The 22,103-nt window shown below is 44.1% G+C and overlaps 1 protein-coding gene across 8 annotated transcripts in view; it reads right to left on the bottom strand.

The window, feature by feature from the left end:
• itpr1b (inositol 1,4,5-trisphosphate receptor, type 1b) overlaps positions 1 to 22,103 on the bottom strand; it is a 571,367-nt gene that overhangs the window by 209,909 nt on the left and 339,355 nt on the right. For all 8 annotated transcript variants that reach the window (XM_069936919.1, XM_069936913.1, XM_069936916.1 and 5 more), the window contains one exon: positions 635 to 818. In XM_069936919.1, coding sequence (XP_069793020.1) covers positions 635 to 818 — 184 coding nt within the window. The remainder of the gene's footprint in view (positions 1 to 634; positions 819 to 22,103) is intronic.

Genomic DNA, 22,103 nt, shown 5'->3' with positions numbered 1-22,103 from the left:
GGAAGAAAATCTTCTTAAAGGCTCCATTACACAGGGTCATGAGCACCAAAGAACATGGAAGAAGACAAACAACACATCCAAGAGGTGTGGAAAATTTCCTGTTCACAGAACGAGACCGAGTTCTCAATGTTACTCTATATATTTGCAGCAATAATTTCATGAACAAAAAAAATGGCACTTTGGAGAGAAATGTCTTCCTTTTCAAATTACTGGCACTAAACCGTTCCACTGGTGAGCAAAACAAGGAGGAAATGACAGTCCTTTTAGAATCAAACAAATCTGTTTTCAAGGCCTACCTGTCAGCTTAGGCTTTGTTCAGCTCTCCAATCATTTTGCTGCTCCAAATTGCCCTGAACTTATTTGCATTTTTAAGTATGTTTATTTACAACCCAGAACAGCTTTTCAATCCCCAGCAGGGAACTTAAAGTTGATTCAACTACTGTGAAGTGAAGGTACCACCATAAGCCAAAGCACAGGCACCTCAAAACAGAAAATTAGGTCCTACTTTCAGAAATCCTACAGCAAATTAGCAGATTCACATGCAATTAAAATAAATAGTTCCTGTTTTTGTCTAATAATTTGAATAACGAGGCAAAACACAGGAGTGTACACCAGTTCCATGCTTGGCTCTCACCTTTTCTTCGCACAGGCACGTCTCTCTCCGAAGACTCATCATCTTTCTTTTTATTACCAAGGTCACTGGTATTTACGGTCACCGTAGCTTTGATCTCTTGTTGCGCAAGCTTCATACGATCATAAAACACCTTGAAGAATTTCTCTGATTTTTTGTCCTCTGTCAAGCGGCAGTAAAATGAATGCTGTTGAGTGAGACAAGGGTTCAGATTTCACTGCACAGGATGATACACGTTACAAGCTCAACAACAACTTGCATTTATGGAGCACTTTCAACACAATGTCAAAAGAGATTCACAAGAGTGCTATCAATTTTGCATGAAGATGATTGATCAAAACACTGCAGAGGCCAGTTTTAGGAACACAACAGCAGAGTCTGGACAGCTGAAGGTACAAATCCCAATAATGTGTTGAAGATCAGAGATGCTGGGAGTTCCATTCAGGGTGATAATATTAAATATTGTTAATTAATTGATCTGCCCAGCCACACAAAGTGTAAACATCTATTCAACGATATCAAAATAATTCCAAACAATGAGATATTTATAACCAAGAACCTCACAAATCACCCACCACATGGGGAAGGAGAAACACTTGCATGATGAAGTGGTTTTCTAAACCAAGTATTGATGAGGCAGAGGGTATGGAGATAGTCCTAACAAAGCTGAAGTCTACATCCAGGTAGAATGACTCTCTGAAGCAGACACATTGCATAAAGGGAAGCTGAGCAAATATCAGCATCAAATCTTCCTCAAAGAAGAGCGTAATATTTACACCCTTTCACTGACTCCCACACATAACCTACACACAGAGTGTAAATAGTTGCACAAGATGAGGGGAGGAAAGTTAAAGGAAGAGGTCAGGGTGATGCTGTTTATTTATTTTTTACAGAGAGATAGTGGATCCCTGGAATGCTTTACCAGGGGAGTGGTGGAGGCTGGTACAATATGGACATGTAAAAGACAGGCACATAGATGCAAGAAAAATAGAGGATTATGAGTATGAGGGAGGCCATGTTTAGAATGTTGAGTAGGTTTACATAGGTTAGCAGAATACTGTGGGCCAAAGGGCCTGTACTGTGCTATCATCTTCTATGGTCTATGTTCCAAAATCTACTTCACCTGCTATCCACTGCATGGAAGAGTTTGTGATTTCCACAAAACCAAAATCACGATGTCTGCTCGGAAGGACCATTGCAAGTCGAGCATGGCCTTCAAATTAGCAACTATTTTGCAATTTTTAAAAAAAATTGAATTGTTTATTGTCATGTATATAGTGAAAACATTATCTTGTGTGCCATTCGGGCAGGTCAATCGATCATTTAGTACAGGGGTGTCAAACTCAAATTCACGGAGGGCCAAAATTAAAAACTTGGACTAAGTCGAGGGCCGAACTAAATATTTATTGAAAATTTTCAACAACATCTGCATGTTTTCTCTTCTTTCAACATATGTAATGTTAAACTTTAGGATATAACTTTAGGAGGATAATATTACAGGTCAGGAGTAGGTAGCTCAAGTTCACCCTTTGCTTGACCTGAGGGAAACCTATTTGGGCCCTGTGGAGATGTAGTCAGCATTCACAGGCTGTGTCCATTTTGGCCTGCATCAGGACTCAGCATTTCCTGCTCACTCCTCAGGCTCTAGGCCTCTATTCACCCTCGACCCACCATCCCTCTACCTGACCAGTCCTTTACCCAACCTCTACTCACCCCTCACTCCACTCGCTCTGCCTCTACCCACCCCATCCTATACACGCCCCTCTACTGCCTCTCCCCTCAACCTGTTCCTCCCTCTACCCGTCTCTCACCCTCTAATCACCCCTCCCCTACTCGCCCTGCCCCTCCCCTTTTACCTCTTCCCTATCCACCCCTCCTTCTACTCATCCCTCCTTCTAACTGCCTCTCGCACCACAATAACTTCCCCTGCCCATTACTCCTCACCTACACCCACTGCCCACCCCTGCTTACCCACCCACTCAGGCCCAGCACGCTGCCGATCAGCCTTTGCGGACAGCCACTATCTCTCTCTTCATGTGCAGGACCGAACCAGCCGTCCCTGCGGTCCGCGCGGGTGCAAGCGCTGAAGGCCGTGGCGACCGGGAGAAGTGTGCTCGCACTGTGGAAGGGCCGTCCGGTGCCAGTCGCGCGGGGCTCACGCTGCCCGGGGGCCGTGCGCAGCCTGCCATGCCCGTCGCGCCGACAGGAAATCACAAGCGCTCGCCAATCCGCCGCACCGCTCGACAGGTGGGAGAAGTGACTGGTTGTGCGGGGAGCCTTCCAACTGGCTTGCCGGCTGATGACATCGACAGACTTCTTGTGTTACAATTTCTCGTGTTACAATGGGAAGGATGTGCAATGAAGGGGGAGGATGGTGGGGTAGAAATTACCAAAAAACAGCATCGGCTCTCACTGCAGGGCGGGCCACCTCTAATACATTTTTGAAATGATCTTGCGGGCCAAATATAATTATATCTCCGGGCCAGAGTTTGACATGTGTGATTTAGTACAATAGGGAGTGGAGTGTGTAATGTTACAGTAAGAGTTCAGGGTATAGTATTATGATAACAAAATACAGTTAAAAGAGGGCAAGTACAATGAAAGAGCAAATCTTAAGAATTTCACATTGAGTTACATTAAAGTTAATGAAAACTCACTTGAGGCTTGAAAATTCAGTTATCTAATTCTGAATTGCTGAAGGCCCCTGGTATTTTTACAGACACAAGGACAATCTAGAAATTTTGAGATGAGGGCTTTGGAGCAGAGAGTGTTGGAAGAGTGATAAAGAGGGGAAAGCCCTCACTATTTTCATTGAAGATTGAGGCAATGAAGTTTTGTTCAGCCTAAATCACAGATTACACACGTGTAAATAAGGATTCTGCCAAATGTTGCTTGATCTTCTGAGTGATTCCAACATTTAGTGTTTTTGTTAAATAAATGTGCTTCCTGCTAACCCCCTCCCCTCATTACCTAACATTTGCGATTAAAAATAAGTGTCTTATGGGAAGGAACTGCACATTCCTCAGACGTTTTCCAGATGGAGCAACATTTTACTGAATGATCGACTTTGACATTGCTTTACAAATAGTCGAGGTTGTCCAAGTCACACCATTCAAATCCTCATTAACTTTAGGAAGCACCTCGACAGAGAAGAGGCGACTCAAATTTTGCCAGGCCTTACTATCCAATTACTTCAGCTAGAAATTTCACATTATTGCTGCTCCAGCTTTCAAATCAATACAACAAGAATTATGGAGTGGCCTGAATAGCAACTCTAACTCAGTTGAAAACAAGTCCAGCTGAATTTGACCTCCAAATGACTTGCTTCTCATTTTGGCCATTCAATGGCACCAATGAAATTTGAAATGATGGCTTAAAGTCGGAATTCACGATAAAATTCTTATCCATGCACAGAGATATAGGACCGACAAAGAAGCTAAATTTTCACGTCAGGTCTATGGCACTGCACTGTTTTTCATGCAATTTATATTTCTTGCAAGAGGAACTTAATGATGTCTTGAACCATAAAGGTGGCTCACAAGCAAAAGATGAACTTGACAGTGGTTAATCTGAGAGATGTTGAGGGGTGGTACACCTCCAAGGTACATCAATGGACTTGCATGTGACTTCTGCAGCCTCAATTTAAGAATGGACAGAAAATCAAAGAGTCTAGACTGCAGATGTGGCGAGTTGGAGAAAGAAGTGGACTGGATTTGGCCAATGCAAAATGGGATTAGTAGGAGGCCAAAATCTTATCAAAAACGGAGGTCCACCATCAGCCTCCACTCCACAAGAAATATTGTTTTAACTGTATTTTATTCACACAACCATACCCATTAAACATACTGAATTACCAGACTCACGACTCAAACTCTGAACCCTGTGATGAGTTATCATTCAATTCTATGTGTAATTTGAAAGCCTCAGGTAAGTCAGCCTTTTTTTTAAAAAAGCAAACCAGATTTTTAAGAAGCCATTTTCTAATCTCCTCCGAAATCTTCCTACTTGCATTCTGAATGGTGATGACAGTTAGCACAGGTTCTTGGCTACTCTGCCCAGTTTTCACTTCCTTGACTCATTATTAAAAACCTTGCTCAGTGCAACTGCTGAAAGAACTGCTGCTCCAATAGCTGGGTACAATCCTGATTTCCAGTGTGGCATGTGTGGAGTTTGCTCATTCTCACTTTGACCAGCAAAAAAATCCCCTAAATGAGTTTGTTCAGGTTGCTATGGATTCCTCCCACATCTCTCAGATATGCATGTCACAAGTTCACTTGGCCACTGTGAATGACACATGGTGTGTTGGTGAGTGGTAAATTCTCTGGGAACTGAAGGAAAAGTGAGAACTTTTTCTCCCCCCCCCACCTGGAAGGTAGCTGCAATCATGAATGTAATGTCTGTGGTGGCAAAGACAGGGAATCTCACAAGATTTATGTGGACAAGAAGCTGAAACACTAAGACGTAGAAGGCAGATAAAAGGGATGAGTGTACTTGATATAATGGAGTATGGATATAATGAGCCGAATGACCTATTTCTCTTCTGTTCAACCATGATAAAGGCTGAAGTGAACCACTCAACAAGTACACATTCATGCCTGATACCAAGCTGGTGAAATAGCTCAAAAAGATCTATTTGAAAGAAACCCAATAAATAAAATTGACACCAGTCATCTCGAATGCTCTTCTGAGTTCAATGAGTCTCAGGCATGGCTCAGTTTGCTGAGGCAAACTACCAGAGCTTTTCACAAATCATTCAGATGAGGAAGTGTACTGTCCCATCAAGGGAGCTAAAAAGGTTGGGCCTACATTCATAAATGTTTAGACAATTGAGAGGTGATCTTATTGAAGCAAGCATTTCTATGGAATTCATTGCCACAGCTGTGGAGGTCAAGTCAGTTGGTACATTTAAAGCAGAGGTTGATAGGTTCTTGATTCAAAAGGGGATCAAAAGGTATGGGAGAAGGCAGGAGAATGGGGTTGAGAGGAAAAATGCATCAGCCATAATTTGGATGGTAAAATAGATGACTCAACAGCCTGATGGCCTAATTCTGTTTCGATGTCTTATGGTCTTATCTTAAAGTGGCCCGGCAGGGAAGATGCCAGCACATTTACACCAGTGGGAGAATATTGAATGAGGGAGCAGTTCCAAGAGAAGGGGCTGGTCATTTAAAATTGAGGGAACTTCTTGAATTGCAGGAATTCTCCTCCCAGAGAGACAGGGAGATGAAGTTCTTGGAGGAATTTAAAGAGAAGGGAAATTAATTTTTGAAAGATTGGGGGAGAAGAGTGGGTTGAGGACTATGGAGATCCAGCACAGAGGAGGATTTGAAGCCAAAAGTAGATCACCCATCATTATACTGAATAGCAAAGCAGGCTTGAGGCACAAGAGAGATGAACTCCTGCTTCTATTTTGTGGTGGTCTTGTGAATTCTATTGTGAGAGAAACCATCGAGAATCCATATGACTGGAGAGCAAGCGTTCAACAAGTGAAAGACTATGAAATCGCAAGAAATGGACAGTCAATGAAATCCAGAGCTCACTACGTAGGATGCATTGAAGATTGGTTCTGCTGCAGACTCCTCGAACAATCAGGAATAGTGGTAGAGCAAGATAGTGTATTTATGACTGCAAGATTCGGGGCAGGAGGCAATGATTGGATCCTGAAGGAAGAGCTGCATTTTATCAAAAGAGTATGCTGAAGCAAAGCAGAATAGCTCTTCTCTGAATGAATCTATGCTGCTAATAATCGAGTTCTCTCATACCTTACATTGATTACTATGTGTCTGCACACATGAAGAGAGTCAAAACAACTAAATGCATTTCTGCTTTTATCTCCAGAACTCAGCAACACTTTCCACTGACTCAGGCAAGCAGCCAGTGTATTAAAAAAACAAAGCCACCCCACCCCTGGCACACTCCCTTCTACCCCTCCCATTGGGGCGAAGATGCAGGAGTTTAAGAACAGATTCAAGGACAGTTTATTTCCTGCTGTGATCAAACTCTTGAATGGGCCGTTCGTCAGTAAAAGACGATCTCTTGATTTTTCCAAACCTTAGGACAGCCTTCACCCTCTTTTAAATGTACTTGTCTCTGCAACACTTTTGTTTATTTTTGCACTTCCTGTGGCACTGAAGGGGCAACTTGCCTGGATAGCGTGCAAAACAAATCTTTTCACTGTATCTCAGTGGAAATGACAAATGAACTGTAATGTTGGGTGCCTTCTGCTACAAACTAAATCCCTTTCTGAAATAAACAGAAGTGGGTCGAGAAGTTCAATTCCACTGTGCTGGTGTGAAATGATTGCATTTCACCCTGGGAAAAGATTATTATTACCATTTCCATATGATTTCTGGCACATGTCACATTGACACGGTAAATGTTGCATTGACATGGTACACTTTTTCCCACTCAAGTCACACATGGGATGATTAGATTCTGGTGGAGCACTGCAAAGAAGATTGAATTTGGCTGGGTAATGCATCGTTAATCACTCCCAAGAGAGTCATCTTTTAAAAATCATGAGTTCAATAGGCAAAGATAGGTGCCCTTGCATGTTGCTCTGGCGAAATCCTTCCTCCACCATCCCTCGTACAACATGCACATTCTCACTACTATCGGAATTCCACAATGAACTTAATTCTCAATCCGGACTAATTTTTTAAAAACATTTATGGGCAGGGACTGATTAGAGGTCATACCTGAAAAACTGATTGGAAATAAAGAACAGCATGACATTCACCAAAGTGGCAGTCAGTCCAAAATGGCAGGATTGCCCTCAACTGGAAAAATAACCAAGTGACTTTGACACAAAGTGTGCCAGTCGCTGAATATCACTGAACTATAGGGGAAGGGGGTGGATGCTTGCATATATTCATAGAATTATACTGAATGGAAACAGGCACCATTCAGCCTAACTTGTCTATGCTGACCAGTGAGCACCCATTGGTATTAATCCCCTCCCCCAGCATGGTCCTTAGGCCTACATGCCTCGACAATTCAAGTTCATGTTTAGACAATTAAATTTGGTATATTAAATTTTTTTTTCTTTCTTTATGGCTCTCCTTAGGAGAGTTGGATGAATGGGGGGGGGGGGGGGTTCTTTTCTTTTCTATTTTTTTATAAATATAAAAAAAATAACATTCATGTTTATGGTTAATTGTTGTATATGTCATATATTATTTGTTTTTTGAACGAATAAATAAAGTTTAAAAAAAAGACAATTAAATCTGGTCAGTGACCCAGCAACCACTCTCTCAGGCAGTGTATTTCAGGTACTTAACACTCTGTGGGTGAACCATCAGCATGTATCTCCTCTGAATCTCTTCCCCTTTTCTCTGAATATTAGGTTTCATCTTCCTCTGATGGGGATAAAATTTTTCGCAGTCTCCCCTATCCATACCCCTCTATTGCTTAACATGCCTCTCCTTATCCTCCTCGACTCCAAGGTGAAAAGATCCAACTTCATAACTGACCAGCTCCATCCCAAACAGCATCCTAGTGAATCTTCACTGCACCCTCCCCAGCACCAGTACATCCTTCTGAACTCTTGGTGACCAGAATGGTACAGGGTACTTCACCTGAGATCCAAGGTTCTGTAATATTTGAACATAACTTTTTGACTTCCGTGTTTAATATTCTGACTAACAAAGGCAATATTGCACATGCTTTGATAATTATGTCATCTATCTGGTTGGCCCCTTTCAAGGATACATGGACTTGTACACGAAGGTCCCTCTATTCTTCAATATTCCCGGAAACCCTAGCAGTTGGTACATGATCTGGACTCAGTGTTGCTTCTGGATTAAGTTCCATCTACCACTTTTCAGCCTATTTCACCACTGCATGCACATTTCTCTGCAACTCTCGACTTTGTCTTTGTGTCACCTTTGAATAAGTCAAACAGGAATGATTCCAGCACCAATCCTTGTGGGACAGCACAGATCACAAGCATCCAATCTCAAAAACAATTCTTTGACATCATCCTCTGTCTCCTATTGCCATGTCAATTTTGCATCTAGTTTGCAAACTTGCCCTTATTACCAAAGGCTTTCACCTTTTGAACCAGTCTCCCATGTGGTATCTTACTATAATCCATGTAAATCACATAGACCCTGCTCTTTGTTACTAATTCAAAGAATGTAATCAAACTGGTCTGATAGCATCTGCCCTTGACAAAGGCATTTTGACCACTTCTGTCCTGTCCTTCCAAGTGATCGTTAATCCTCTACCACAGAATTTTTTCCACCGCCTTCTCGACCACTGAGGTTAGGGTTTCCTACTGCCAGGCCAAGCGGCAAAGAGAGATAACATTCAACTTGCCATGAGTCTATTTGTGAACAGGAAAAAAGTCTTTATAGTATAAAAGAGCTCAGATATCAGAAAACCAACTAACACAATTGATGCTCCATTTTAAGAAACAGAGAAGCTTCTGGAATCAGTTCATTGCGGCACAAGTTTGGAAGAACCCATAGAGAAAATACAAGATAACCAGATAAGTGCTAAATTAGGTTGGTTTTGGATGGAGTATAGCTATCCTTTGAAAGCCATTGGCTGAACACCCAGCCACTTGTGCTGAACAGAGTGTCAGCAACCTCAAATATCTTCAGCTGTTCTCTCCACCCATCTTCTCAGGAAAATGAACTAAGCCTTGCCAATGTCTCTTACGTCCTGGGTACAGCACAAAAAATGCTGTCGTTTTGCAGTTCACAGGCATTGAAGTGCCCCACCTAGTCTCCACAAATGCAAGCAACAAAATCGACACAGTCGAGGGAAAAAAGTCCATTTCCAAGATTTCCTTGTATATATTGATCCTGAATGAAACCACTTCTTTTTATTCATGACTGCTCAAAGGTCTCAGCCACTGCAAAACCACCGAAGCTTCATTCTCGCAATAGAAGAAACCATTTCAGAAACTCTTGATGTAAGGGGTGCTACGAATAGTGTAGTGGTTAGAGCAGTGCTATTATAGCGCTCGTGACCTGGGCTCGAATTCACTGCTGTCTGCAAGGAGTTGTACATTCTCCCCATGACCATACAGGTTTCCTCTGGGCACTCAAGTTTCCTACCACATTCCAAAGACAGGTTAATCAATTACATGGGTGCAATAGATCAGCATGGACCAGAGGGCCTGTTACTATGCTCTATTTTTACATTTTAAAAAGTCTTTGCAGAGAACCTTTTCCCCTTCTGTTTGAGTCCTGTCAACACTGCCAAATGCTGCTGCATTGTTAAGCTTTCTACCATAACATCTGAGTATGGCTGTGTCTTTGACTTGCATAAACACAAGCTCTACTGGAAGCTCTTCAACTTTCCATACACCTATAGGTACTCATCCTTCCCTCACCCTGTCCTCAGATCTGCTCTGATTCTTTGCCAATTTTGCTCATGTGTGAGGAATTTGAGTTTTGATAGATTAAGTGTTAGGCTAACATATCCTCTGGGGACTTCAATTTACACACCCAATGTAAAGTTAACAGTCAATTTATTTAAATCTATTGAAATGAGCATTAACTAAGGACATCATGATGTTCTTCTGCATCCTTGTAGAAGATGCTTTTGTACCTTTCGTGGTCAACTTGACACCATCACTTGCAATTTAATTCCAGCAGATCATGTCTGTCACTTAACCCGCTATAAAGCTTCACAACTAATAATAAAAATTAGACTTCAACACCTCCACCACAACCGTACTGCTTTTTAATTATGCTTTTTGATGTCACCTCAGTAGAGGAATCATCGTTTGCAATCACAGCAGAGACTTTGCCTGCAGCATTTTATTCAGAACTTGGAAAGCCCTGCATTCAATGCGTGGGTGATGTGGGGAAGTTACCACCCAGTTTGATTTCAACCTGGAACAACCTGTTGCCATGGTAACATTGTCCAAACACAGAAGCCAGCACTGTAGGAAAACGATAGAATGTCATAATTATGCCGTCTCCTTCCCTTGACTGATCACACAAACAACAGCCCCCACTATGACGTATCAAACTGAAGGTTATTCTGGGGTTTTTGGGGGGGGGTAGAGTTGCAGCACTTGTGATGCGAGGGAGTTGGAGAAGGAAAAGTTGCTTTTAAACTTCTTCATTGGCAAAATTTCAGAAGTACATTGTAAAATGGAGAGTTTCACGGGGGAACTGATGACTGAACCTGTGAGACAGAGGGCAATAGATCAGTCAGGCTTTATTAACATCTTCAGCTCGATGGGCTGAATGGTCCTCTTTGTATAGAGAGTTTAGGCAGGGAAATAAAGGGTGCTTTGTGAACAGACCAATAGCCCCATGGGCACAGAGCACATGGCGCTCAGAACAGTCTTTCGAACTGTTTTTACAAAGTTCAGCAACATTCAGAAATCAGGTGGCAGTTGGTATAGAGAGAGGAATAAAAGCGGAGGGGAGGGAAGAAGTGAGATACGTTGAGTGGGGGTGGGGAGTGAGAGAGGAGGGGGAAGGGGGAATGCGGTGTCGGGCGAGCGCGGTGTCGGGGGGATGGCGAGCGCGGTGTCGGGGGGAGGGCGAGCGCGGTGTCGGGGGGAGGGCGAGCGCGGTGTCGGGGGGAGGGCGAGCGCGGTGTCGGGGGGAGGGCGAGCGCTGTGTCGGGGGGAGGGCGAGCGCGGTGTCGGGGGGAGAGCGAGCGCGGTGTCGGGGGGAGAGCGAGCGCGGTGTCGGGGGGAGAGCGAGCGCGGTGTCGGGGGAGAGCGAGCGCGGTGTCGGGGGGAGAGCGAGCGCGGTGTCGGGGGGAGAGCGAGAGCGGTGTCGGGGGGAGAGCGAGCGCAGTGTCGGGGGAGAGCGAGCGCGGTGTCGGGGGGAGAGCGAGCGCGGTGTCGGGGGAGAGCGAGCGTGGTGTCGGGGGAGAGCGAGCGCGGTGTCGGGGGGAGAGCGAGCGCGGTGTCGGGGGGAGAGCAAGCGCGGTGTCGGGGGAGAGCGAGCGCTGTGTCGGGGAGAGCGAGCGCGGTGTCGGGGAGAGCGAGCGAGGTGTCGGGGGGAGAGCGAGCACGGTGTCGGGGGGAGAGCGAGCGCGGTGTCGGGGGGAGAGCGAGCGCGGTGTCGGGGGGAGAGCGAGCGCGGTGTCGGGGGGAGAGCGAGCGCGGTGTCGGGGGGAGAGCGAGCGCGGTGTCGGGGGAGAGCGAGCGCGATGTCGGGGGGAGAGCGAGCGCGGTGTCGGGGGAGAACGAGTGCTGTATCGGGGGAGAGAGCGAGCGCGGAGTCAGGGGGAGAGCGAGCACGGAATGGGGTGAGGGCAACAAGAGGAGTTGGGTGAGGGGAGCAAGAGGAGCAGGCGGGGGGAGGTGCGCGAAGAGCTGGGTGAGGGGAGCAAGAGGAGTAGGCGGGGGAGGCGAGAGAAGAGCTGGGTGGGGTTGAGTGACAGAGGAGTCAGGGCAGGGGGAGTGAGAAAGGGGGTGAGGGGAGCAAGAGGAGCAGGCGGCGGGGGGAGGCGAGAGAAGGGCTGGGCAGGGGTGAGCGATAGAGGAGTTAGGGCAGGGGGAGTGAGAGAGGAGTTGGGGTGAGGGGAAAGAGAGGAGTCGGGGTGGAGGGGTGCGAGAGAGGGGTGGGGAGGGAGCAAGAGAAGGGAGGTGGGAGAGCAAGAGGAGTGGGGGGTGAGAGGTGTTATAGATAGATGGGGTGGGGGAGTGAGTTTGGATTGATCAGGTGAGGGGAGTGGGGGTGGGGGGGTAATGTGGAGGGGTAGGGGTTAGCTTAAGGATGAGTGACAGATCAGGTGAAGTACGGCTTGTCTACCATTGGGCGCTACACTTGAGGCAGTGGTATCTCCGTATACGAGCTGCCCAGTGACAGGAACTGATATCTGCATTGAGTGGAAAGTTTTAATGAGATCAATTCATATCTTACTGGTCTCCTACATAACTGCGGCATCTGAGAAACAGCAGCAGGTCTGCCAATGGAAACTCCTAGAATACTGCTGCAGAGTTCGAGACAGTACACTGCAGCCTCTCCCTCAGCGAGACGTTGATAATCACATGCCCTGCAGTTCAGCACCTCCATTATTCAAGTGCTCGACACATCTGCCAAGTTAACCATTCGTGAGTGATGACCGAACTACCTGGGCTGAAGTCCAGACGCCACAGCTGCTCAAACGTTGTTTACCAAAAGTGTTTTCTTTTTTGGGTGTTGGCGGGGTGACTGATTTGGAATGTCACACCACACAGGGAAGATTCAATCGCTGATGAACAGTCCCTCCCCTGACAGGAAATCAGTGCTGAAAAGGTGGCTGTTTAAAGGTGAATTTGTGTCAATCTGGGGCAGCTCCAAGAATAAACTGAAAAAAAAAGAATTTTCCTGATGGCTTCCTGATTCTTCCCCCCACCCCCTCAAAGATGGAGGGGAATTGCTACGGACGTCAGTGTGAAGAAAGCCTAACCCTGCATCGATTAGATGAGTTCACTGCTAAAGATGCCTGGTTTATTCTCAGTTGTGGTGGTTGTGCATCTTTTTCATTCATTTTCCTTGGACAATTTGCTGCAGCAATTGTGCTGAGGCAATTGGGGGATGCATTGTGTGTAACAACCTTTGCCAGACTCCACACCCACCCAAGTATGCACACCTGTATTCAAAACTCCCTTTCTAAATTACCCTTCAAACATTTGAGGTGATTTGGAGTTGGTCCTCCTAAGTGAGATTGACATCCAAGCAGCCAAATATATTTGCAATTCTCAGTTCAGCAAGTTCTGAGCAACCTCTCAATTTTTCCATGTGAAGAGGGGCACAATGGTCAACGTTTTGCCACTGGTCTAATCAGAAACAAAATCAGAAATATTTCATATGAAATCCCCTCCACACACAGGTGCATACAGTTGACCTCAATGTACCATGGAAATTTACAGTACTTTTCTTTTTCTCCCAGGTAGAGCAACCTGTTATTAAATGGTCTACCAAGATATTGCATTTATAAAATGGGGAGGATGAGAACATTCCACGAGCCACAATCTGAAAGATATTTATTAATGTTATCTTCAGATTTAACTTTTCACTCAGAGGGAACTTATCAGAAGCCCCTCTCCTCTTTGAATGAGCTTCCAATCTTTTGCAATTCTCTTGGATGTGGGATCTCCAGATAGGAATAATTATTTACCCAGATCCTGTCCTGAGCAAGCAGGTGAGAAATTATTGCAGCACAGAACACAATCTCTTGAAAGGAGGCTGAGAAAGCAAGGGTCACTCGAGCAGATAATGAGGAGCCTTCATGCTTTCCAAATAGTGCAGTGAGCAGATGTTTGTACTGAGCAATCAACTGAATGGTGTGGGAGTGGGAAATCAGGGTGATGACAGATGGAAATTCCCATTTGTTCTCAGGGCTCTTTTACTTGCTCTAGCATGGCTTATCGTAGGGATTGAGATAGTGGTAATGTAAAATTATGGGAATGGCGATATAATCCAGCATCTTTGCTTTAAAAGGGCTTCCAATAAATGGTACATCAAGTGGAAACTTAAAAAAGAACTCAAAATACATCATTACAAGGACCAGGTTGAGAAATGAGCACTTATTATACAGAGGTACACATGGAAGCCATACTTGTTAACTCTCCAGATTTGCTATTCTCCCAAAACAAAGTTACCAAGGCTCTCTCTTGCTTCTTCTAAACCAGAAGCCACTCAGCCCATTGTGTTCATGCAGTAGAACAATTCATCTGCCAGTCAACTCCTCTTCTATGTTCTTTTGTCTTTTACCTACACATGAGACAATTTACAAAAGCTAATCTATCTACCTGTTTGTCCTTGGGTTGAGAGGGGAAACTGGAGTACCTGATGGAAACCCATACAAAATCCACACCAACAACATGGGAGATCAGGATTAAACCTGGGTCCCCAGAGCTGTTGAGGCAGTAGTGATCAAATCCATCAATTTCCCGGAGCAGTTCCCTGATGGGGAACTGAGATTCTGAGCAAACAATGTTCCTAGCAGTCTGCCCAAGTTGGGCGGATATTCCTGATGAGCTCTCCGAATCGGAAGCAGAAATGAAAGCCACGTCAAATTCAGCAGCTGAGGAGTTGTAGGGATAGTTCTCTCTTCGGTCATAGGGTACGCACAAACAGCATTAGTATGGGAGATGGTAAAACGTGTTGGCTTGAAGATCAAATCCTCTGACCATGAACACGTTCCCAAAGAGGCATTCTCAGTAGCCATCCACCTTCCCCCCAACCTCCCCCCCTCCATAAGGAATTTGTGCCTCTTCAGCCAGGATATAATTAATCATGCTGAAATCTCATTACAATCTGGTAGATATTCAGGGTTGTTTGCCCCAACTGATGAGGGGAGGGAGAGAGAGAGAGAGAGCAAGATTGGAATCGAAATGCCGTAGTGAATACTCATTCACTGTCATCTTTTGACAGCCCTCTCACTTAATTCCAATTATTAGAATCCCCAGCAGCTGATGATCGAAGCCACCCTTCATCCCCAATATTCCAACGCTTCAAATCCTATGGATGTTACAGCTCATCAGGCAATAACCACTACTATTTGCACATTAATTAATCCTTCCATGCCACACCCCCTCACAATTCTCCAGCAATGAGCCAGCTCCCATCAGTTTCAAGTGAGGAGGACACAGGAGCTCATTAAAAAAAACTCCCACTTTAAAAACTCCTGTGTGTTCTGCAGAGCGAGTGAGAACACAGGATATAAATAGAAGTTATATAACATCTCTTTGTTGATTTCAGTGCTGGAGAGAAATACAAATGACCTTGTTTTGAGATTCAGCAGCCTGTGCCGAACTGTGCTTAGGTCTGATTCCCATATTTGGAGATCATCTGACAGAGCCCTCCCGTTCAGCATTTGAAAGTCTGAAATGATGTTATGCAAGGGCTTCAGGTTTCCACGGTTTCTTTGGATTTAAAAGACCAACTTACGCCAAAACTGTGCAATGGAGAAGGTTCTGGGGATAAATTTAATCTGGCCCAGCTATCAGCCAAGTCTGCGCAGCCAATCCCAAGTGGTCTCTCCATTCTTTGAGACTGTTCTCAGGGCTAACAGTTCACCTTCATCCAAGCACTGCCTTGGCACTGTGAAGAACTTATTCTCTTTACTGCATTGCTGAGAAGCCTTCTGTGAGAATGGAACCTATGCAATCAGAGACCTTTCGGAATAATTGCTCAGCAGTCACTAGGATCTTATGTCACGTCACTGCTTGTCATTTCATACCATGGGCTTGAAACAATAACTCCCCATTCCCAAGTACAGCGAGAAAAAGTGCTAAGCAAGCCCTTGCTTGTAACAACTACTTTTTCAGTCAGATCTCATTTAAAAAAGACTCAAAAGGATAAATAAACTCGCAATTAACAAGCTAAGTTTCATGCAGAGCAGCTGCTGGTGAACATTTAATCAGTCAGCAAGAGGACACAAGGCACCCAGACAATCAGACCTTGCAAATAGTGCAACCAAAATAAACCATGCCTGGATATGCACTCTTTGTATTTCATTTTTCCAGAGTCAAGACCAATCATTAATGCTTCATTTTGTACCACTAGTGCTTCAGTTAATGGGATTGTTCAGGATGTCTAACATTTTGCAAAGTTTCAGGGTATCAAAACCTAGTTACAGGAGAGCACAATTATCATGACTTTTTTAAAAATAAATCTTTGCGAACTAATCCAGACAGTTTTTTAATGGCTAAGATTATGTGTAATGAATGTATCCTTGATGCTATCTGAACATATGCAATACAAAACCTAATCTAAACAAGCAAGTGGAGCAATCTGAATGGCTTGCTTTCAAACAGAGATTCGAAGAGGAATGTTCACATTTTCACCTGGGGCAATCATTGAGCAACTTGCAATGGCATTTGAGATGATTAGAAGGAGAAACACAAGCTGCAGATGCTGGATTTCTGAGCAAAAAAAAGAAATCATGAAGGAACTTTGCTTTGACAACATTCACAGGTAGAAATGGTCAGTTATTTTGATTATGGGAAGGGAATGGATAATATTTTTATGAAGCGGGAAGGAAGCAGAGGGAGATGATTGGAAAATGCGCTTTTAGTTCTGGCGGCTTGTTTCAAATCACATCACGAATGTGTGTCACTATTTGTAGATGAGGCGAAGGGTGGAGAAAACAATGTAGTCACAATGAGGTGATGTCCATGTAACTGGGAACCCATTTGTTCCTTCAGGCAGGGGTTTTCCCTGCACTATCTTAGACAAAAGCAACAGTGGTGTGAGTTGGCAATGGGTGCTCAATACCATAACCTTAACTTTATAGTAACCATGTCTGTGTGAATGGTCTTGGTCAACCCATACACCCGATCCTTTGATAAATTAAGTAACTAGAGAGGATTGCAGGCCCACTAGCCAATCCAGTAGGTAGATTCCCAAGGTAAAAGTGCATAAAGTTGACTCCTACTTACTGGACCCCAACAATAGCTGGTACAATGCAATGGTTCATTGTGATGGTTCATTTGCTCAAAATTGAGGTAATCTGTCATATGGTCCTTATCAGTTGCTTTCCACTTTAATTCTCTACCTACACTGACTTGTTTGTGATATCCTGGGACTGCAAAAAAAAACAAGGCTTGATGCATGCTTGAGGAACAACCTCTCATCTTCCAACTGGGCAGGTGACAGCCTTTGGACTCCATGCTAAAATTTCCCATTCAAGTAGTCTGCTTTCTCAGTCTGTAGCAGAATTAAGCAACCATTCTGCCCACAGGCCACCTATCTGCAATATTGCCCAGTACCTCCTCCCTCCATTAGCACACCTTGACTTGCTGGTTCACAGCCCTACACTTGGGTCCTGGTTTGCTCTTGCTCCCTCCCCCCTTCTTCTCTGCCTCCTTTACTCTAACTCTGCATTCACAGAGCTTCCTGATCAATTCTTACCTTTTTTCTCCTTTCCTCCAACCCATGACCTGTTTTCTGGTGGCCTGTTTGCGTCCCCCTGCCCTTTCTTCCCCTCTTCCCAGCCTTTTTATTCATAACGAAGAAGGGCTCAGTCTTCATTGGTAATATATCTTGACCTCCTATGGACTCTGTGAGACCTGCTGAGTTCCTCCAGCATTCCTGTGTTTTTATTAAATTACAGTGTCTGCAGACTTTTGTGTTTCAGCTCTACACTTGGCTGCATTTTACACTCTTCTGTTTGTATTATCACTCTCCAACTACCCCTATTAACCATAAACCTCAACTTATCCTCATGGCAAACCTGATTTCACCTATTACATATTCCCTTTACCTTATTCCGGGATGGCCAAACTGTGGCTCGTGAGCCATATACAGCTCTTTGACATGTAATATGCAGCTCGCTGAAATATGCTGGCTGGAGGAGATACCAGTGCCCCCAAAGCCACCCCAGATATTCCGAATCCCTTCAGCCAGACAGGGGTGTCCTGGGGTGATCATAACCCAGGCTGCATGATAAGGAAAGGGAAAAGGGAATGGACACTGCTGTGCACATGGTGTTAGGTTCTCCTCGCTTGGGCTGGGCCATGCCACAACAGAGCGCTACCAACGTAGGGTATGCAGTAGGAGGGTCGGGTAAAGTTGAGGGACTTCTGCAGAGAGAGGCCGCAGAGGTCGGGAAGCCGGGGCTTGGCCAGGTGAGCTCTGATGAGGCAGGGCCTGCCCTAGAGGTGGGGTGTCTGTTCAGGCACTCTGGTAGAGGGGAAGTGGGGGGGAGGGGGGGAGGAAAGAAAGATGAGGGAAACAGGGAAGAGAGGCAGGAAGGGGTCTCCAATGAGGACTTCTTCCAGGTGCCCAGCCAGAATGGAGCTGGCAGCAGCAGTGAAGGTTCTGTCAGTGGCCACAGGCAAGGTCTGGCACCTCCAGATGGAGAGTCAACACAAGGCAGTGCAGAGATTAGACCATTCCACACCTGGCCTCCACTTCCCAGCCGGTTCCCCCATCCTGCCAGCAACATGGAAGAGGGGAGTGGAGGGTGAGATGGGGAGGAGCAGAGCTATGGACCCCCTGCTACAGGATGCAACTTTGCATCAGGTCACTTTCAGTATTGAGTGCTTGGCTGTGGACACTGCAATGGTCCAGGTATCTGCAGAGACTAGTGGCAGCAGTATTCCAAAAGAGAACACCTCAGAAATGAGCAGGAGTCGTCCATCCAACCCATCGACCCTGATCACACGTTCAGTGAGATCACAGCTGATCTGGCCATGGACCCAGGTCTGCCTTTGCCCCACATCCCTTAATTCCACGACCTTGCAAAAATACATCTTACTGTATCTAAATGTATATTTAATGAGGAAGTCCCTACTGTTTCCTTGGGCAGTGATTTCCCCAGAGAAAATCACTCAGGATTTTGAAAATATTTGTTATGTTTATATGTACATCTTGATTATTGAAACTAATTAACAGTTTAAAAACTACATACATGAATAAATATTATTACATATCTGAATTTCTTAATATTTATACAAAATATTTGCAACAAAATATGCATGTAATAGTAAAAATGTATATTTTTTCATGCCTTGCAGTGCTCAAACATCTAAAGTTTACGTTAAGCAAGTTTGGCCACCCCTCTCTTATTCATTCCTTTCTCTGCAACTTAAACTAATTTCTCACTCTTACCTGGTTCTGACAAAGGTTTACTGACCTGAAACCATTAACTCAGTTTCTCCTTTCACAAATATTGCCTGTCCTCTCAGGCACTTGACATCTCTTTTAAATTTCATATACCTAGCATCGGCAGGCACATTATTTATTTTAATCTTCATTTGTAACATCTTCATTGAGGATGGCTAGGAAGCTATGCTTACAGCTATACTGGATGAAGGTGGGAAACAGTTATACATATGGTCTATCTGCACTGTCCTGGTCAATTCAGATGAAATTGCATTTAAATAGAACGGCTCGTACCAATAATCATGCATCTGAATTATACCAGGAATTGCAGCATCCTCTGAGTTATCCTGCATGCTGTGGTAAAGTCCAAGAATCCACTGTGGATTTTATGAACATCAGGGAATGGCAACAGAGTGCTAGCTTTGCCCAAGCACGACTTCCTCATTGAGGAACTCTCAATGAATTAAATGACTGGGACTACATGGAGCAGGCACTCCAGGCACTCACACTTTGAAGAGATGTTTGAAAGCAAAACAAAGGCTCCTATTGTAAGGTAAAACATCATGAGATGGGAATGTGTAAGGAGTTACCCTGGGCAGGGCTGTAACAAGAAGGGGAGGTGTCCTTGTACTCCTGTTAGGTAAAACATCATGAGATGGGAATGTGCAGGGCTGTAACAAGATGTGAATGCATCCTTGTACTTACAAGATAAGAGAGACATTGATGGATTGAGAGGCAGGAAGCTAGCAGGGAAAGGATAGCAACAGTTTTAGTCATTGGACAAGTAATGATATGATGATGTTCTAAGCACATATCCAAGGGTATAAAAAATCACCATTTTGCTGATAACGGCAGAATGCATTCTCCGACTAACATGGTTAGTCGCAAGTGTTACAATCCGGTAATAAAGAACAAAGAACCCTGATTTCGACTCAGTCTGGTGTTTGTCTCACTCATTCATGAACAAAGCAGACCTAACACTGTTCAACAGCCGAAGCTGGTTAGCTGGGAGGGACGGGGGACGGGGGAAGGAATGAGGGGGAATGGAGCACTCAGTAATACTGTGTTTCAGAGGAGCAAACCAATGACTTCCCACAATAAATTCAATACCAGCCAATACAATTCAATACAAGCAAGGCATATTCATTCAAGATAGGTTGGCAGACTTGATCTCCAGATTCATGAGTTTAGATCGCCATTTTGATTTCCCTACTTCTAACATGCAGACAGAAGGGCTCTAGTTATTTTGTACAATGCTTGCATTCCACCACCCTCCCACCTGATCCTGAATAGAACAGGTTACAGGAATTAAGTTTTCACAAAATCCAGAACTATTTCTGTTGGGTAATTTTTCTAGGGACATGACATAAATTGAAATTATCTAAACACCAAGCAGAATTTGTCAAAATAGCAGAGGCAAGAAAATTAATAGTAGTTACTTAGAAATTTGATTCACATTTAGGTATGGCACGGTGGAACACAGAAATGCACAGTTGAGTTCCCCTTGAGAAGATTAAATATTGAGAAGAAATAAATATGATATAATTTTGCAAATTTGGCACCCGTATTTACAAATTTCAGGTATAAATTTGTAGTTGTCTTCCTAATTCTAGATTCTTCTCCAAAGAATTAAATAGAATATATGTTGGAGATCCATGGGGTGAGTGGTAATTTCTTGGCAATCCTTTCTGTTTTCCTTGCTTTTCTTTCTTCCTTTCATTTTTTTTTCCCATACTTGTCTTTTTCTCTTCTTTATCTTTTTTTTGGGGTTTCTAGGGTGAGAGGGAGTTGGGTGAAGTGGGGGATTTGACCATCATTAAGTGTATAATGTATTTATTTTTTTCTATTTGTATCTTTTCAATTTTGTAACTGACTACATGTATAGACAAAAATTTTAAATAAAATATTCAAAAAAATATGAACCTAGCCCCTGCCCGTTTCTCGGTCATAGTGGTCTGGTGCAGCATGGGAAGAGGAAACTGAGAACCAACCGGAAGGGAAGGGGAATAAAGCTGAGAAGAAACAATTTAAAACCATGTTGTATGATGAAACAAAAGCAATAATAGTGAATTCTGCAGTTGCCACTGAAATTGCAAAACAGTTATTGGAACATCACTACACAGAAAACAAATAAAAAGTATCACTGGAAAGTTGAGGACAAGGCAGAGATCATTTGTGAGCTCAACATAGTTTTGCAATACTCTTGGATTTCTCCAGCAATTTCTCAAAATTGCAGTGCATTTCGTAGAAGTAATTTTGTCAATGCTTCCATTGCAGATGCAAAACCTCATTTCCACAGCTCTACAAACGCTCAAGAAAAATGAGCCATTCCCTTCACCCCTGATCCCCCAAACAATCACTAGCTGTATAACCATTGGAATCATACATCCACATTCATTGGACATAACAGAATTTCACACTGGGATTAATATCATTAAAACTAAAGAAAAATCTCAAAATACCTGTCTCATACAAATATAGATCAAAATATCTGACTCATGGTATGTTGTGGTCATTTATTTCATACGATTGTTATTGGTATATCCTTCAGATCTACGTAGCTGCAACAAGTAAAAATTTCAGTGCAAGCTCTCATACTCACACCAAGACAAAATTACACACTGTGCAATGACCAATAAAAATTAATAGCTTACTAATACACTACTTTTAGCAAGGCAAAAGATTCCATGATACTTCACAGGAGTATTATCAAATGAAAACTGAGGGGGGATCTCTCAGTGCCCACCCATTTCAATTCTCCACCCCATTCTCTTGCCCATGGTCTCGTGCACTGCCAGACTGAGACCACATGAAAATTGGAGGAACAACATCGAATATTCCATCTGGGCACCCCCCAACCAGATGGCATTAACATCAACCTCTCTGGTTTCTGTTGGCTACCACCCAGCCCCCCCCCCCACCCCACCACACTTTCCCTATGTCTCCTTTCC

This window comes from Narcine bancroftii, chromosome 5 (genome assembly GCF_036971445.1).
Source record: "Narcine bancroftii isolate sNarBan1 chromosome 5, sNarBan1.hap1, whole genome shotgun sequence".
Lineage (NCBI taxonomy): Eukaryota > Metazoa > Chordata > Chondrichthyes > Torpediniformes > Narcinidae > Narcine > Narcine bancroftii.
The sequence above is the reverse complement of the archived record's forward strand: the minus strand, read 5'-3'. Positions and strand labels throughout refer to the sequence as shown.